The sequence below is a fragment of the Saccoglossus kowalevskii genome, chromosome 5 (genome assembly GCF_978046115.1).
Source record: "Saccoglossus kowalevskii chromosome 5, keSacKowa6.1, whole genome shotgun sequence".
Lineage (NCBI taxonomy): Eukaryota > Metazoa > Hemichordata > Enteropneusta > Harrimaniidae > Saccoglossus > Saccoglossus kowalevskii.
In genome coordinates, this window is record NC_140645.1 from 12705622 (window position 1) to 12725465 (window position 19844).

Here is a 19844-nt window from a genome sequence, read left to right on the forward strand (position 1 = left end):
ATTCCCGCGCATGCGCACCTGACGACCCGCTTTAAGACTAGTAGTGTGGCAACACAAACCTAAGTTGTGTCAATTTCGCTGCCATGGTGAAATCCCGGGGGGTATTTATTCGGCAAAAAGTTCGGCACGCAATTTTGAATGAAAAAAAAATATCGTTAAACATTTTTGACCAGCCACGTTATCTGCATATTCACGGATGTAATCAACGTTCAATATTCACTAGTGTCAATTCCATGAAAGAATATGACAGTACTAGTAGGACGATTCGTTTGTAAGATCGTTCTCCGTTGTTTATCGGAATCACCGTAGTAATGGCACCCATTAGTGTGCGTGAAAAATATAGATTTCTCATATTTTAAGAAGAATAACATTTTCTCTGAAAATCTAGTACAGTAAACTATCTGCCTAAAGCTATATTCGTGTTAAAGATAACTTTTTGCATACCAAAATCGGTACCATCACAAGTATGGAAGCCCATTATCTTGATATATTTCATGTTTGTTAATTGGAAATATCTCTGAAGTTCTGACTCTGGCATGCATATCCTGGTTTGTGGTCACAGTTTGCTTGCTTACAAGTGATAATAACATAAATACGATTAATTCATCATCGATATTTGCTAAATATAGGCATCCATCTTGAATTCGGCTAGAAAATATTAAATAAAGTTTCCCACAGATCAGGGGAGAATATCTAACTATAAGGCCCTCGCTGATTGGACGCCTTACCTCGTTTGTGGATATGCCCCCTCTAGTCCCCGTTTAAAGTTCAAGATATGCTGATCTACTACTGTAATCTAATCCCAGTCATACTCCATCTAATACAACAGTGTTTGTATCGAGTCCGCTATGAGTGTCACGTATAACAGTTACCAAATTCTGATCATTTGTGCGTATGTGATCATTTTGGTTATATACCCTTTCCTTACTACGATCTATGCTATAAAGTTGGGTCAGAAAATATCGTTAATAGAAACGAAACTTGCGAAGATGAATCAAGAAAATAAAAATTCTGTACTATTTGAGGACAAGGAAGTAGTATCCATGAATGAGCAAGAAATACCAAAGTGCTGTGATGTAGATCAGAAGACCTTACAAATGGTAAATACTATTGTTTTTAGATTGAAGTGAAAAATTATAAAATGAAACTTAAATGGTAAATATACAATTATCAATACATTCAGCGAAATAACGTTTATTTGAACACAATGGTGACCAGGTGTGTATAAATGCACACAACTACTTAAGGATAATTTTGTATTTATAACGATTAACTTTCAAACATAAAATGAATCTGATCTTTTTCTACAGATTATGGAAAACGCCGAGAAAAAAATGGGAAACATCGAAATGAAAAACCAATTGGATGGTAAGAGCAATTTAGAGGTGGATGGTATATCAGATGTTTTTAATATATCGATTAATACGATTGTTTTTTTTTACTTTATCTATATGCTCAATCAGTTGTCGTACATTTATATCTAAATTTAATCAAATATGCTGGATAATTTAGTTAGGGTTGGGAACCATGTCTATTATTTTTTAATATACAGTTAATAATCACAACTCCAGGATGTAGCGGGTTGAGAACAATCTAATGTTCAAATTTGACTAATGTGTTCACCCAACTAGATTAATCGTTGAATAGAACATTTAAAATAATGTAAATGGTTACGGTCATGTAAGCATTGGTTTCGTTTGTTTAAACTGATCGCCCTTTACCCAATTCATTAACTAACGGATAAGATAATAGTTTTTCTCAAATTGCAGATATACGTCTAGAAGTAGACAAGCTGACAGCTCTATTGGCACGTTCAAATGTGAGTAATTTTAGTGGATCTTATGGATCAGCCCACACAAGCAACGCTGCAATTCATCTAACAAGTAGTCATAAAGGATTCAGTAAGTGAGATTTGATTCATTGTAACACGACATCATCTTCGACATATTTCTTTTCAATCAGTAATATGTCGTTTATATCTATAATCTGTAAATATTTCGATTCGTTTTGTCCGCGCTTTGTAGATGTGGGGGGGGGGGTCTACAAGTTGTCTCACGAAGTTAAGTTAGTTTCACCAAACTACTCATAGTTCATAATCATGATATGGTTTTCCGCCTAAATAGATTTCCGAGAATGGGGCATTGTTTCAATGATAAAGAAAATGAAAATTACAGAGTATGGGTATTGATAGGGGATTTCCAGTTCTCGATAACGTCTCACGTGGGGCGCGAGTTTATGACATTCAAGGTTATTCACTAAAATAGCTTTAAATATGTCATAAGTACTAGTTATCTGAAAAGATAATAATGGATTAATGTCAATTTTTTACTTTTGAAAAACGAATTACCATTGCTAAGCAGATGATCACTCGGTGATACATGGGCTATCTTTACTATGTATAATATGAGCTATAATATCATAGAAAACACTGAAAATGGTTTCTTCAAGTTGGTTAAATGTGCACTATTGGTTGTACATTTCAAGACAAATCGAAGAGCATGCGTCTGGGCTTTGTAGTGTGGAACGGGATTTTGACGACAGTCACGCCACTTACAAATAAAAAAAAATCGTGGAATTGAATGTTCAAATACACTGTTTCTTCAAATTTTGGATAATTGTTATCGAAATTAATTTCATTTCAATTATTTCCTTTATTATTCCATGTCAATGTTTTTTTAATTAGCGTTTTGAAACGAGGAAGTGAAGTAAATGTTACGAGCACATGTGGCCAAATATGCAAAATTGACACATACATTCAAACAAAAACATTAATTGATTGTTTTCTATGTTTGGTTGGCCATTATAATATCTACGCATGTTTTCTAACACAGATAAACCATTTGACGGAGAAGTGGAAGTAAAGATTGGACCATGGGAAGCAAAACACGGGATCACATTAAAATATGGTATTACCACACATGACCTCGGTATGTACATGGTAGCGCCGGAGCACGGAATATATTATATCTATAGTCAGGTGAGTTTGTGTTATGATGGTAGATGGTTTGCGAAATATATGTTAAGAATTGGTAATAAAGATATACATTTCGTTGATGTGTTTTAGGCATATTTTCAAGATGAACGGGAAGGAGAAGATCGAAAGTTTGCAAGTTGGAAAGACTATCTACATTATACAATACGTGGTGAGTGTGTTTTTCAGAATAAGTTGATTTTTTCTCTCTAAATTTCTACTGATAAGTTTTTGACACATATTTCTGAATCATTCAGATATGTGTGTCTTACGCGCATCAATTTAATCAGCCGCCGAACACGTCTCCTAGATACACATAGACACAGGAACACAGGAGTTTTACACTTGTTCTGAACGGATCTACACATTGACATTTTTTAGAGACCGACGCTTATCAGGATCCCATCACTTTGATGAAGAGCGGTCGTGCCGAGAAAATCGAGAAGACATCAGATCTCTACTACAGCAGTTACCATGGTGGCGTATTTGAACTCAGAAAAGGAGACAAGATATGTATGAAAGCATATCTACCAAGAAGTGGTATAAGATTGGATTATCGCCAGGAGTCGACGTTCATGGGAATGTATTTAGTCAACGGCTTGTGAAGATTTCGATCAACGCCGATATTTATGAACGAGAAGCATTTGTTTTAGCGCCCCGTTACTAAATAAAAGCAGCTTCTTTCATGCGAAGCTACTAGTGTTTTGTTTATTTTAATTATCTAAACATATTTCGTTTACCATGATATCAATACTATATCGTCGCTACTGAACACGAATTAGCTACGAATTTCTCTTGCATAATATAGGGGAACTAAATAGAGCCGATTTTGGTGTTTGTATTTATCAAGTTATGTATATTGATTATAAATTTGAAAAAAATAAAATAAAAAAAATGATTATCTTCAGAGTTATGATGATTTAAATATGAGAAACCATATACCTGCGAAGAACCTCCGTTTGCGCCATCTTGCCATAAAAAAACGCCCTCATGAGGTATAAACAGGTAAGGTAACAAAGCATGATGACGAAATAGTATCTGATTAAATATAAGCAACTTAGGGAGCCATAGTTGGCTGGACTGGTGAATTGACTTCTAGTCTAGGTTGTTTCGACTTTTACGTTAATGTTATTTACAAGCGTATCAACATACAAAAAATATGGATGTGCAATTGATCGAGACAGGCATTTTGTTTTGTTTTTTGTCTAACTGTCTAATAAATGCTGTTTCCAGTACTGAACTGTGCGGCGTGCAAAGTATTCAAAGTCTGGATGCTGGAGTATGCAATCTTGAGTTCGTAGGTGGTGGTGGAAACATTTTCGTCCATGTATTCACGGGGCTGCACTGGGACAATTGTCACATGGGACAATTGTCACATGAACACCAAGCAGATTGTTCACAGACTTCCGTGTAACTTGAAATAAAACTATCATCCGAACAAGGGGCATCGTCGACGATATACTCTCATCACTCACACTGGACTGATCTGAATCTTCACAGTATACCGTACTTCCCTGATCATAAGCCCGGAGGCATGAACACGTAAGGAAAAAGTAAGGGATGAGCTTATACTCGAGGACCAACTCAGAAAGATGATTTTGTTTTGGGGTTAAACACTGTAACCATCTTGCTAACAACGAAAAATTATCCAAAAAAAATTATTCGTTCACCACGCCGGGCTCGGGAAAATAATACTTCTTTTTGAAAAAAAAAATGCGTCATTGATTTCCACAACACTTACAATGAAGAAACAAACATGTTCATAAAAACACACACATTTTATTACATACGATTTACATACCGTCTGAATTTACGGTGAAATAATGGGTAGGGTCTGCGAGGAAACAGTGGACGAAGGCATTTATCATTATCTTCGTTTTGGTATGTTTTCGATCGTACGCAAACTCTCGACGCAAAGCAATTTTCCACAATGAGGTTTTTCAGCACGATTTGACCTGGAACAACTTCCTTTGACCTAACAGGTCATGTCTTTCATTAACCAATCAAAATGATGAAATTTTCCGATTATTGACGGTGATTTTTTATCGCAATGCGGAAGTGAATTACTGCAATGTTAAACTGCGATCTGTAGCACTGTTTGCAACGAAAAAACGATGATTTTTTTTTCCCTAAAAACTGGCGATTCGCAGTTCTCGAAATATAAACGACGGTTAATAGTAACCGTGGGTAAACCAGTAAAAACCAGTAAAAACACTCTGAGCTTATAAACTCGATAAATACCTAGTAAAAATATAGTGATGGGCTTCATACTCGAGAGAGACTTACGATCGGGGAAGTACGGTACTTTAACGCAATCGGGCTTCCACTCTCAGAATACTGTGGTTCAAACGCATAAGGCTCTAACCCAAGTTTTAAAAAGGACATTGCGCATATAAAAGTTGAGTTTATACTAGTAGTACACAATGCTTGGCAGCATGAACGGCTATGTACAATGGCGTATACGAATGCGATCAGATACTAAAACGTCATAGCTTTGAAAAGTACCCGGATGTTTAATATGTTCGTTCGTTATTTATTCCCCTCCATGAATGGCCTCCATGTGTTAAATTGCAAGCACTTCAAATGCCTATCCAAGCTACAGTTATAATTAAAACAAAATTAAACCACTGCAATATTATTTCGAATACAGTTTAGAATATACACAACTATAAATTAAGGCCGCATTTAGGTTCGCTTTAATTAAACAAACAAATAGAAGGTCGTATTTGTCTTGTATATATATTTTTAATAACGTTAATTGGTTTTGGCATTCGTTGAAGCCTTTTCCATCCCGATACCAATGTGTCTATAATAAACCAGGATAAATCCGTAATGCCTGAAAGATGCTGTTCGAAAGTCTGCCGCGAAAATCGATTTGATTTTAAACTTGAATTTTAATTGTTTCTCAATATCGAAATGCCAATCCCAGTATTGGAATACCCTTACTTCATCAAATATTTATATATCATAGAATAATAAGGTTTGCGTTTGTCGAATTCCACGCGATAATTTGACGCCACTACAACGCTTTGATCTTGATTTCTCCTATTTTACGCTCGATTTCACGCATAAAGCGGGATCTAGGAGAAAAATTGACTCCTATGTTTAAGGTAGCGAGATAGTTTTTTGGCATGAAAAATTTACACTGTTTTGAAGCAAGGGTCATGAAGTTTAAATCCGTATTTCTATTTTTTAAATTAAGTTTTTTTTCCTCTCCGAAAATGGAAAATTTCAAGCACGTTTTTTGGTGTTGAAGTTAGTGTATACCGGTGGTTTGCGCGAGGTTTGTGAAACTACGCGATAGAATTTCGCAAAAATGTAAATACGGATACGAAGCCAACATATTCGAGAGTACGAAAAGCCAAACGGCGACATCGTAGCCCTACTCACTGAAACGCCATTTAAAATTAGGTCAACGGCAATTGCCAGAAATCGAACACCGAGAAATCGGCACTTTTATGATTTTAAACTTAAAGTTGTTACAAGTTTAATAACTTTTGATTGTAAGTCACATGGCTAAAACTGGTGATCATTTAATGAATTTTCGAAAGTGACATTCAAACATATAGAATATGTACGATCACATTATACATACATATAAAATGTGGTAAAATTACCAAAACGTTGTGTGATGCACTCTATTTATGTGTGTGTGTTTATAGAATGTATAAATAGCTTATCAAATTCAAAGAAAAGGATGTAATTACGCTATTCTAGGAATTGAGAATCATTTTCTCGTTTATGTACCCGATATCAATACACTATAAAGCATGTCAGTGCTACGCTATTTGATTACCTATCGTCTTATCGGAGTCGCTGATACTAATAAATCTCCATCTTGTCCTAATACATTCCAGTAGAACAAAACTACCCCTCCCCCTTAATAGTCATACTAAGAGTATGCGGTTGACGATACAATCGCCGTACTGTCTTCGTGCATTATTTACTGTATAACACATTGTAACGGGGATTCGAGTGAGACCGTCTAAATGCAAGCCAAATGAATCAACCAATAAATGGGGACGACGTGTTCTCAAAGCCTTGAGTTCTATAATTTCATCAACGCTGGTACGCCCGTTGACGGTGTAAGAAGATACAAATAAACCTCGACCCCAGACGCTAAACTTGGGAGACAGACTCGCATAAATCATACGCGATTTTTTATTTACTCTTATTTTTCCTCAAAAGAACAAGCTGTATTCACAGTTATTGTATAAATATACAAATAATGTAAATTGCGGGCGTGCGATCATGATTGAACCCACTCCCAGTCTTACGATCCATCAATGGGGCCCTGCCTAAATTAACAGTTTAGAAAATCGACTCTTTCTACATTATCGATATAATGACGATACAATATAATCACATGTTGGTGGTATGTAGCATGTAGCAAAACAACTATAGCCCTATATATGGCTATTATCACAGGACAGGTCGAATTGGTTTCGATATCGAAGACATCATATTTGAATTCCAGTTGACCATACTTTGGGTCACACATGCTTTACATGACCTCAGTCTCAATCACTAGCTTTCTGGATAAACCATGTTTAGACCAAAAAAACAATTATTATCCATCTTTGAGTTTAGTGTTTACCTTCCACAATTTCAATATTCAAATTTTATAACAATAACGACAATACCGTTTCAAACGTCCATGACTCGTGTTCACACGTATTCAGGTATAGCGTACTAAAGTCTGCAAGCCATAAATATAAGGAGCGTTTTTTAAAGCGGCAGTAGTTTTAACTATTGATCTGTTTTCTCTGATTTTATTTCTGTTTCATTAGTGTTAATTTGTGATGGTATACCGACGTCGTACATTAAAATCACTTGCAAGTGGATATAGATGGCCCATGTCTCCAGAGGGCGTCATCTATTGAAATGTCATGAATTTGTTTTTGCGTATCTGTTAACCGACTTAATTAGTTGATTACGAGCGAATTGCTGTGTTATGTCCGTCATCGTTTAGGTCTATTTGAAGTTTTGGACGGAACTTGGCTCAGTGATTTGGAACTAATTACCAGATAACCGCCGCTTTTTAGGCTACTCATTTTGACAGTTTATATCCGTAGTTATTAATGTAGTGAACGATTAATCAAAAGATATGACGTATTCAGTACTTAGTGTGATTGGCTTTATGATTGAAGGTTACGCCTTAGAGTCTTTTTACTGCTTTGTAATTGGTTAGAGTTTTGAAAATGAATAAAGAGAGTTTGAGTTGGTCTTGGGGAGCACAGCACGATAGACGCAGTAGGGAGAGTGCAGTCCTGGAGAGTCGAGTCCTGGGGCGAGCCTTGAGGCAGTCCAGTCTTGGGCGAGTCTTGGTTCAGCCTTGTGAAAGTCTTGGGGACTTTTCCCCAGGGCGCTGTGTCTTATAGAGTGCTCCAACAGACCGACTAAGACGAGAGCTGAAACGTATTTCGTTGTGTGTGTCTTATTTGACTGTAAAGCTTAAGTGACATTCCCGATCCCGTACCTCAAGGGGACGAGATAGAGAGACGAGACGAGTTTCCCCCTGACACGTGTGGAGAACCCTGTGGAGAAGATTTTCCCCCTGATAGAAACCTAGTTTTGTCAAGCGATCCCTGGGGCTATCAGGGGCTCTAGGCGGAATGTCAAATATGTGTGCTACGTTAATTATATGATCGATTTCAGAGAAATGGCCACTACTACGAAATATGTCTTTAAAATAGGAATTTATTCTACGGTACTGAAACATAACAGCACAATATATACATTTTAAAAGAACTCTCGAGTACCATTTTCCTCATTCCGATACAATAACATAGCTTACGTTGCATACATTGCAACCGTGTAGATGGGGTGAAGGGTCGGACAAATGCAGTCTACCCGGTGATTATCGACCAATCAAAATGATTTGCTGTTATAACCTGACCGTCCTGTATTGTGATCTGACCTCTGTTGCTACTATGTCTACTGATATGATCAGATAAAGTATCGTGGTCTCATTCCATGTCCTGTGACCTTTATATTATAGTCTCAGCGACAGAGTTGATGTTAAGAAGCCCAGATGAGCATTATCAGTACTCTTCCTGCTGCATCGACTTTATATTCTCGAGGAATCCCCACATTCATCTCCCGAAGCGCTAGTATATAAACCGACGGACGTTTATTTTTGAAATTGACATTTGAAAGGATTGGAGAATACGTGCATTTTACGATACATATATTGTATTATGTCTGTCTATTATAATATAATAAAAGGTCCTGTCAAATACAGGCCTGAACATAAAGTAATGATTTCTTCACACCTGTTATAAGCTTTAGCAAGTGTGAAACACCTCCTGAATTGACAAGGTCTCGTCAAATACACGCTCATGAAGGTATTAATGCTTCTTCACGTATGTTATAATTGTGGGTCATATGCCGGGGTCATATGTCTGTCTATTTCAGTCTTTGAGACACTCACATGTAAACTACTAACTTATTTTTAGTAATCAGACTCGTACATGATTTGTCCCAACTACTGCCGATCGACGACCGCCACGGTACTACGATGTTCTACGGAGTTTTGAGTGATTTTCTGGGAAGCCCTCGGGCTAATTTCGCCGAATATCAAAGTGAAACAAGAATCATTCAACCCGAGAACACGTTAACATTTATTCGATCAACGTACATTGAATGAGATGAATCAGGTTCGTTTTTTTATTAAAATATTATAAGAAACGATTATATGAAAAGAAATACGGTATGGAAATGAGTGACGTCATTGACACGTTGTACTGACCTTTGCACGAAGTAGAAAACACAAATAACACCATTTTTTCCTTTCCGAAAATGTTCCCCTTCTGATTAAAAGTGCTACTGTTCACAAGTCAAGAAGATGTATAGAACTGTAATTTACAAATTACAGCCAGAATTTAGAAATAAAAGGAATAAAACACAGAGCGACAGAACACGTGGATAACACGTCCTGGGCAGGCATGAACTCTAGGGTAATGATTAGTTTAGTTGTGACGTAAACATGTATCACGTGGTTTCTCGGGGGGGTGGATGCTTAGTGTTCCATGGCGATTTTTTAACCCTTGTTTCACCCAGCTTGTCTGTTCCAGGTAGTACGATTAGGTTGGCGAACGTTATATACACAACCTGAAAATGCAATATGGAAAATGACCAACAATCGATTGGCATTCATTTTTCAACAATATTCATTACATGCAAGCGGTGAAGCCAAAGCGGTGTTCGATATGCAAATGTATTTAAAATTTGAATCAATATCATATTCATACTCGACACTAAATTTCATACTGAATAATACAGCCTTGACATACTTTGAGATAATTATAATGAATTCCAATAACATTGTATTTATTCGCCGGTATCAGGCTGAGGCCCCCCAGCCTACTAGTTAATTTCCCCAAATTTATCGCCATCTGGTTGCATTACCAATATATAAAACTAACTTTGAATTTTATAAAAAAAATAAGTAATACAATCTGAACATAATACTCACTTGAGATATTTATAATGAATTATATAAACAAAATATGAACAGCGCCTGACTCATAGCACGTGCAATACAGATTAGAGAACAGCGCTATAAATATTATCTAAGCATAGGATAATTACTGTTAACGCACAATTCACGAATTTTCCTGGTTAAGAAATCGCTGCCCGTAACAATTAGGCCCAGGGTGTGGAGGTCGTCTTTAGTGAGAAAATAGTCCTTCAAATAAAACAGTATGTCTCAAGTACTACTATGTTCTACGTTTTAAGTGATTAACCGGGAAGCCCTTTGGCTCATTTCGCCGAATATCAAAGTGAAACGAGGGCTATTCAACACCAGAACAGGTCAACAACTATTCGATCAATTAGCAACGTACTACATTGAATGAGATGAACCAGGTTCGTTATTTATCAAAATATGATAAGTAACGATTATACAAATACACAATTTGTCCTTTCAGAAAATTTTGCAACACTAAATAAAAAAAGGTTATGACACATTTGACCAGTAAATAATTCACGACTTTTCCTGGTTAAGAAGTCGCTGCCCGTAACATTAGGCCCAGGGAGTTGAAGTCGTCTTTAGTGAAATTAATAAAACAGCATGTTCCAAGTTGCCGAAACCCGTGACATAGCGGGCCATTAGGGAAGCCAGAAGTGTTGGCCATCACACGAATAATATGCATGAAAATAATGACTGAAATAAAAGAATGGGGATTACCATCTTCTAATCACCGTATTACATTGATGGGGGGGGGGGGTCACATACAAAAGTCACATACAAATTTGATTGATTCATGCAGGGAAAAGAACGACTTAAAGTCATACACAGCCAGAAGCCATTTTCCGATGCAATATTCTGTGCAATGGGGCCCTGAAAGTCAGTGACTAAATTACGAATATTCTTTAGCCGTGACATCACCCAAATGTACAATAATAAGATTACCACAAAAATGCGTACAAGTCAATATAATCAGTTTACTCTGTTTGAGTATTCTTTGCAGTACCGGGAATTCTTCTGGTTATCTAAATGTCCCCCGAATAAATAGGGACCATGTCTTTTCCAAGAACTCCAGCACCAAAATTTCAATGAAGTCAGTGCGAATGCTGCTTAATAAGATACCCAGGAGCGTTCATATCAAGCATATACACATTTTATTTTCTATTTATCTTTATTTCTTTTAAGTCTTTTAACGATTATGTAATGCAGTCTTAAGATTCATGGCATATTGATCAACCGATCTAAAATAACTCTACAGCAATTCAACGTTGCTTTATATTTACGATGGACGTGAACACAATATAGCCCAATACGCATTTCTTATCACGTGCTAACGGTGGCTTATAGATACGACTGGTTTTGATACCGATAACATCATATCTGAATTCTAGTTGAACTTTCTTTTCTCTTTCACACAGGCTATCCCTTCATGCACCGCGATAAAATTCAATAGATGTAAATACCTAAACTTAGCCTCTGTTATTACCATTAACGAACTAAACACGTGATCACATATCATCTTTTATTGCATGTGGTGGAAGTTATGATTATAAACAATACATCACAATGAACGGATTTAAACAATTTGAAGGCGTTACTGGACACTTTTGAGCGCTAAATATTTGACACTATCTCAGAGAATGATCACCGTCTTTCATCCTTCTAACTCAAACATTCAATGTTGATTAGTCCAGACAAGTACAGAGGGCGCCAGTTGCTGATAGATGGCGCTAGTCGGTCGGCACTGTATAGTATATTAATTGACTCATCGTGTATGTGTATGAGTGCCAAATTTCATGCATCTATACCCAAGTGCACAATATTGACATTTGTATGTGCTTATCCGCTAGATTATTCATGTTGGTAAAATTAGCATTATTATAATCAGCTTATGCTCGGCTACTATCTTCCGCCAAATATGTGAATTTTACCCATAGAGGTATTATATCCGCTACCAAATACCAGAGGGATTTCTCACAGAAACAATAGATTAGACTCTGGTAGAATTATGGAACTGGATGACTGAATGATGAATGATAATGAATAAATAGTTATAATTGAAATAAAAATCGATTGGTTGAGATTTTGATTTCATTACAATGGAAACATAAATGTGTTGAATGACTATTTATCGCTAGATAACTAAAACATTAATAACACTACAGTGTAATTCATTTTTGGTCGTGGTAATAAACCAAGAAATTATATTCTAAGAGAAATGAGGTTCTACTTGCCATGAAGATGTAGTGCTAATTTTTTTTCACCATTGCAAGATGAAGTAGTTGTCAGATTTTTTAGTCTTTCAAAAGAAAATTAGAAGCCTATGCATACATTAGGATAGAGGTATTGGTGAAGATATGCCTTCTACTTATTTTTCTTTTAGTTTTCTTTTATGCAGAAACATGACACATCTTTTATATTTTAAGGTAAAATTTATGATCGATGAACATGGCATAGGACTATGCGGCATATTATGGCTTTAGCTTTATAAAAAAAACTAAAATAGTGCTGCGATATCTCTAAAAAAGCTTTCTAATCGTCAAACTATCGTTCACGTTGTAGGCGATAACGACTTCTTGCCTCTAATGTAATATGATACTTCGCCACTACTGTCAATACCAATCGAATCCCAGGGTTGATTAAATTCACCTAACTATAGTGTGGTTAGGTGGGTGTTACATCTAAGATTCTCGTGTAATTGTTTGGCCTGTATCCATGCTACTGTTTAAATATATATTAACACCTGCGTTACTTTCGATTGTTTCTCATTTTGTACATAGCTAAAGCTCAATGTTTGAAACTGGGTTGCAGTCACGTGTTTTCAGACTAATTATTGACGAAGTTACTCATGGTTTAAAATAAACGTTGTTAATGTCTTCTAAGAATGATATGTTATATTAGTACGAATATTGAACCCAACCGAAAATGAAACAAAAGTATTTACGTTAAATTACCGTATTTATATACCAACCACTCAATTGATCGCACCTCAGTTAGTCTAGTCCGACAATATTTTTGTTTATATCATGGAAAAACGGCATGACATTTTATTATTTTTAAACCTATTTCTGCTTATAGTCATATTTATTGTATATCCATTGGGTACAACCATTTTCGTCATGAAAGTAAACCACAGGATTTCTGTTTTGGAGAGGGAAACTCATCGAAAAAATTATGATAACGTAAACTCGACAGAGATCAAAGAGGAACAAACTGAGACATACATTTGCCAAGCTTGTACCATAGAAGAAGACACTATGCAAATGGTAACTATATTAATTGTAATTTATTTTATTATAAACAATAACGGTATCAAATTAATTCACTGGCATCATCGTCATTCAAACCAAAAACCTACATAATATTTTATGGAATATATTTACCACACTATTAACCAGAAATTTCGATAACAATCAAATATACTTACTGCTTAATGGTAAGTTAAAGGATTTTATATCACTGTAAGTACGACAGAAGAGTACGACAGTCTGTTATTTTGTTTGTATTACAGTATTGTAGACCGTTGGCCTTATACACACCAAAATATTCACAAAAGCAAAGGAATGCTCATACCTTCTTCATCAACATTGGAAATAATATTGTCTTTTAATTTGAAACCATGGAATATATACATTGATAAAGACAGAAGTACAAACGGGTTAGGAGAATTTAAAAGTGAAATACATTTTATTTTTGATGAGTATTTGTAAGAGTAAGGAGGGAAAAATGTTCTCTCAAATGTTTGTATGAGGGACATCTTCCACTTTCTGTAAAGCACCTAAAGTGCAGATTCTTCTTTCTCTGGGAATATTCCCGCCCTACCAATTTCGATGCGCAATCTGTGACTAGAAACAAGTAATCTGCATGGGATGGGGAACACCTAAGAAAACCATTATCAATAAAGAACAGATATTTCTCTAAAACCAGATTATATTTATAGAGAGGATAGGTGTCAAGCTTTGAAAATGATTGCAGACGTATTGACCATTGCTGTGTAGCAATATTAGAGATATTTGTTCAAAGGCGGATACAAACATATTTACATTGCCAACCCCTTGCCACACCGAAACAAAAACTCAACAACAGTTTCTTCACATTACATGCCCAGCACTTGTAATCTTTTTTCAAATTGGCATTTATAACAACATTTAACAATACGAGACATACTAACGGTTCTCAGCGGAAATCTACCAATTTCACCAAGTCTGTTAAACCTATGCCTGGAAGTCTGTTATACTTACGCCAAACATATCAGAATGGTTCAATATGACTTCACGCACATCATAATCAAGACACTAGAACAGTATTATTAGCAATGAGTATAATGGTATTTGTTCCGATAAACAAACATACTTATACAATACCTACAATTTTCGTTCATGCGCAGGCTTCCACCTTAAATAAATAAACAAAATGTACACAATAATTCTATATATTTTAGAGATTCACCCATGATTCCTGCGGTCGTTAAATTATGTTTGTTTATTTTATAATTCTTATTTTATAATTCTTGCAGTTTATCAACAACGCCATTGGAGTAATTGACACACTGTACATCGAAGAACGCATGGACGGTAAGCACATGTATATTACGTTATAAGGAATTTGTAAGCACCCTACGTTTTACTCTTATCCACGCCAATAGACAAAACATGTAAACTTTTATATTCAGTTCAAACTCACCGAAAACAATAGAATGAATGAACAAAGGCCAATCACTCCATTGACAGTATGTGTGTCGCTACTCAAATATCCAAGTATGTTTTCAAGCTCTCTTCACAAACTACCATAACTATGACAACAAATCTTAACTCAAGAATATCGACACCTATGCGATGTCAATATTGCATTTATTTGTAGACATCCAGTAGCAGCTTTAAATTGTACTGTGATGTTTTTCAGGCTATGTTACACACATTGGCCTAGACTGGCAAAGTCGAGACTTATTTTTTGTTTGACAAAAAAAAATTTAATTAATTGTCAATTTAGCCTTTTTAACGTGATCGCAAAAACTAGCATGACTGCGAAAGAAATCCCGACTGGACGCATCTGCAGGTGGCCCCCTGCGTTGGAGTGAAAACTGGAGCAGAATCACTCCGGTGATTATGCTAATTAAAAGATATTGACAAGCATTGACAACGAATCAAAGTGCAGCTGTATATGTCATCTCTTATCTTTGTTAATGTGCGTGACCTTTCACTTCTGAGGTCCCGGCGATTTTGAAAGACTACTTATATACATTGGACATTTAAATCGACTTGTTTTCAGTAAACATTGATGAAAGTATCGCCGTTGCCCTTAAAATAGTTGAAGTATTCCTCTCTGCGATCGAATCGAATTATTTTTAAAAGGTCGCGTTTACTTTCACACACCCACTCATGAATACTCAATGACATCATGAATAATTAATATCAGTCAAATGCCCGCAGATGCGTCCAGTCGGGATTTCTTTCAGCGGTCAGGTTAGCTTTCGCGATCACGCTAAAAGGACTAAAACAACAATTAATTATTTCTTTTTGTAAAACAAAAAAGAAGTCCCGACTTTGCCTGTCTAACATTGGCTCACGGAGACTGGACGTCATTTTCTTATCCCAAAAAAAAAAAAAAATTCACTGCACACAGGTGCGGTACTAGGGGAAATGTACGCAAATATATTTTACCACTAATCACAATTGTGCCGATTGATCTAATATTTCACAGTTAATACTGCCACGAAAATAATCATATTAATGATTACGTGATTGATTTTTACATATATCGCCGGAAATCAGAAACTTCGGCTACATAACCAAGTCGGACAAAAATTGGTGTTATCGCAATTAAAGCTTGTCAATGAGAACGCCATAATTTTGAATTCAACCGTTCATACTGTCAAAGAACGTTTCGTAAAATTTCTATTGTCTACTATGGCAACTCGGTTGCTATAGCAATGTATAAATGTAATTACATCATTATACAATCACAGTAATGCCATGTATTATTAATGTCTCATTGATTTTATGACAGAATGACTGTTTTTTTTTAATCAAATTACAGAAATTCGCCAAACAGTCAATGAAAACATTAGAGATGCACTTGAGCGAATGGACACGCACACTGACAGTACGCCACAGACACTGCCTAAAAAGTCAAAAACGCATATAAAAGCTGCGATCCACGTAACAAGTGGTTACCTAGGTTTCGTTTCAAGTAAGTTCATATTCTTTTTCAAATACACTTGTTTTTTGACGTATATAGTTAGATGCTGAAAATTTAAAACAGAATGGTCAACAAATCTTATATTCATAGAATGGAGGCAAGGGGGGATAGCTGGTACAGGTTACAGGAAATAAAAACGGCATTTACGTTTTTACAGGAAATAAAATGAAAATTCCATTTAGAGTAAAAAATAGGTTTTTACACTTTACAGATAAAGCAAATTCCTAATTACATTTTTTATTTTTATAATATTTTTGATAATTTGTGTTTAAAAATCAAAATTGGAAATTGCGTATGAATTACGACATTTAATTTGAAAAATGCTTTATACGCTTCCAAAAAATAATATATTTGTACAAATTACGGACGAATGAAATAGCTGATTACATTTTACACCTTGCCCATGTCTACGAATTCACGCTTTTTATTTATTTAAATTACATTATTACCAAAATAAAAACAATTGATTACAGCTTACGAAAATATCCCTTGCCGACCCTCTTCATATCATTTGTCGGGGCAATTTTGTCATGGACAAACAACACGCCTTTTAATGACGATTTCTCCTGAAAATGTATAATATTCACTCAGATAGACCAGTGAATGAAAAAGGGGAAATCGGCAAGGTGATAGTCGGCCCATGGCAAGGACAGACAGGTATTACACTGAAATCTGGAATTACTACACTGAATGGAATGTACATGATTGCACCCTGCCATGCCATATATCACATTTATAGCCAGGTGAGTGTTGGAGTTCAACTGAGACAAGGACGTTGATGCGAAAACACATCCCATAATGGGGAATGTGTATAGAAGATAATTTTCATTTGATTTTTTTATTCAGGCATATTTTCAAGATGAACGGGAATATGCAGATCGGAAACTTCCAAACTGGAATGAGTACCTCCACTACACTGTACTCGGTAATTATTCTTTTCAAAATGAGTTCATCATCAGTAGTAATATTTAGATTTGTACTGAGACTGTGCAGTACACTACAACTTGTGTATTAGAAAGAAACTTGTGTATTAGAAAGATTCCTGCCAAACTGGTTCACCATTTGCAATTGAACGAAACGAATGTAGTTTATGAAGTTCTATTTATTCATACTTATCTAACCAACAGAGAGTGATGCCTATCCCGAGCCTATCACTTTATTAAAGAGTGGACGTGCAGAAAGAATCAGTGGTTCATCAGACTACTATTACAGTAGCTACCATGCAGGCGTCTTTGAGCTCAGAAAGGGGGATAAGATATTTATGAAAGTGTATCTACCAAATGACGCAATTACTTTGGATTCCCGCCAAGAAGCGACGTACATGGGAATGTATCTGATCAGTAATGTAGATAGGTAGCAAATATCCGAGGATTGTTTTGTACTGATTATAGAAGAAACGTAATCAACCAGTTGACATCGATGTGATTGCTACAAAATATGTGAAACTTTCCCATACACTTATGGGACTTAAAATGAGCTTGGCAATGTTTAATGAATATTTTTTAAATATTCCATCGTGTGGTGCAAAACTATTTTATTGAAATATTTCTAGGTTATGAAAGATTTTATATCAAAATTATTAATCGGCATTTCATTTTTATCATTTTTTACAACCACAGATTACATATAGAAAAAAACGAAAGAAAACAACGAAATAATGGATATTTTAGGCATAGTATCGCATAGTACGAACGCCTATCTTACTGACGTGGAAACAATTCACATCGTTGTAAAATATACTGTTGTAACTGTCTAGTATGAATTACAGTCCTGGTCATTTATAGCGTCATTTATCAATTCTGCTTGAGATCTATATCTAGCTTATATGAATATAAAAGTAATCATATATATTTGGCGACAAAGTCTGTTTGTTAAATATAATGTCATAGTAATCCTTGATTTGTAGTTTTAGTAGATGAGAAACACAGCCAAATGAATGTGAAACAAGTAACATCATTCATCATTTTATCACTAATATACTGGTTCTTGTTAACTACACTTTATAGTCAATAAAACTAAAGAGAAACATGACCATGTAACAGTATCCCAGAATGCTCCACGGTGACTAACTGGCCTACTTAAGGTACATGGCTATAAATTGCCCAACTTCGTAATTAATCTATTGAATGCGTTGTAAAGATAAGGTCAGACATGTTATTTGTTTGTCCCCCTTTCCCCGACTTGTCTACGTCCACATATATCTGTGTATTTAATTATACTCTGATTACGCTTCGTCCACGCTCCGACAGTGAACACGTTTTTTAACAGATATTTTATACACTAGTTTGTGTATTTTATGTGACTTCCCCGTGTATCTCAAAGAAATTTACTGCATACCACACAGAAACATTTGTCATTCACGGGAAATTTAAGCAGTTAAAACAGAATTAAACAGAATCGTATTCAAAGTATATGAGCACAACGGTGCTTGACACAAGCTTTAAAAAACGAATCAGTACGAGGTAAATTGGCTCTCATCAAAACTCCATACCTTTCGAAGACCTTTAAGTATTGCCTGGTAAGTCGAGGATTGTAACTTTTCACAGCGGCTCGTAAATACAACTGCTTGAAGTATTATTTGTCACATGTGTGTGTGTGAATACGACTATGCGTATATTTGGTCTGGCAATGGTCAGTTGAATGTTCACAGGTCATGTGACATACATGCACATATACATAACATACTATATACATGCCAATGTTACTATGCAACATTGTTTATTTAACATTACACCTCGACCCATCTAAACCGGAGTTAAGTGCTTTCAGTTTAGTGTAATTTATTTTAGCTCGGTAGTTTTTAGCTCTCACACAATGGTCCGATACAAACAAATACAGAAAAATTGTTATAAAATAGTGACAGACGTGTAGGACAATGTTTACCCAGTTGAAACAGTCCCTGCCAATGGCGGCCAATTTGGTTTCCCATACAACCTTAGATTTTATATTTCCATGGGGTTTCTGTCCACAGGTTTAGTTTTCACGACCATCTTACGCTTCCATTGCTACCCACTATATGAGTATGTCGTCAGAGCTCCAGGGTCAGAAGGGTATTACGGTTCGGTGATAACGAACTCCTCCAATCTGATATGTGGAATGATGGCCTACCCACCAGCCTCGCTATGGGTATGTACGTCATGGATACTACATTGGTTGTACATTCCCGGCGGTGGCATTCATGCGGTATATCCCTTTTTCTCTGAT

At 35.8% G+C, this 19844-nt stretch overlaps 1 protein-coding gene across 1 annotated transcript; it reads left to right on the forward strand.

Moving 5' to 3' along the window:
* The first annotated feature begins 989 nt into the window (after nucleotides 1-989).
* LOC146745511 (tumor necrosis factor ligand superfamily member 10-like) lies at nucleotides 990-3878 on the forward strand. Its single transcript, XM_085498721.1, has 6 exons — nucleotides 990-1100; nucleotides 1311-1368; nucleotides 1770-1901; nucleotides 2832-2977; nucleotides 3065-3143; nucleotides 3353-3878. Exons 1-6 carry the CDS (start codon nucleotides 990-992, stop codon nucleotides 3574-3576), a joined length of 750 nt encoding a protein of 249 aa, XP_085354847.1. The 3' UTR covers nucleotides 3577-3878.
* The last annotated feature ends 15966 nt before the right edge of the window (nucleotides 3879-19844 follow it).

Coding starts and splice junctions, on each gene's coding strand:
- LOC146745511 (XM_085498721.1), top strand. CDS start 990: ATGAATCAAGAAAATAAAAATTCTGTACTATTTGAGGACAAGGAAGTA. Junction 1,101..1,310: donor ATCAGAAGACCTTACAAATG/GTAAATACTATT, acceptor CTTTTTCTACAG/ATTATGGAAAACGCCGAGAA. Junction 2,978..3,064: donor TATATTATATCTATAGTCAG/GTGAGTTTGTGT, acceptor GATGTGTTTTAG/GCATATTTTCAAGATGAACG.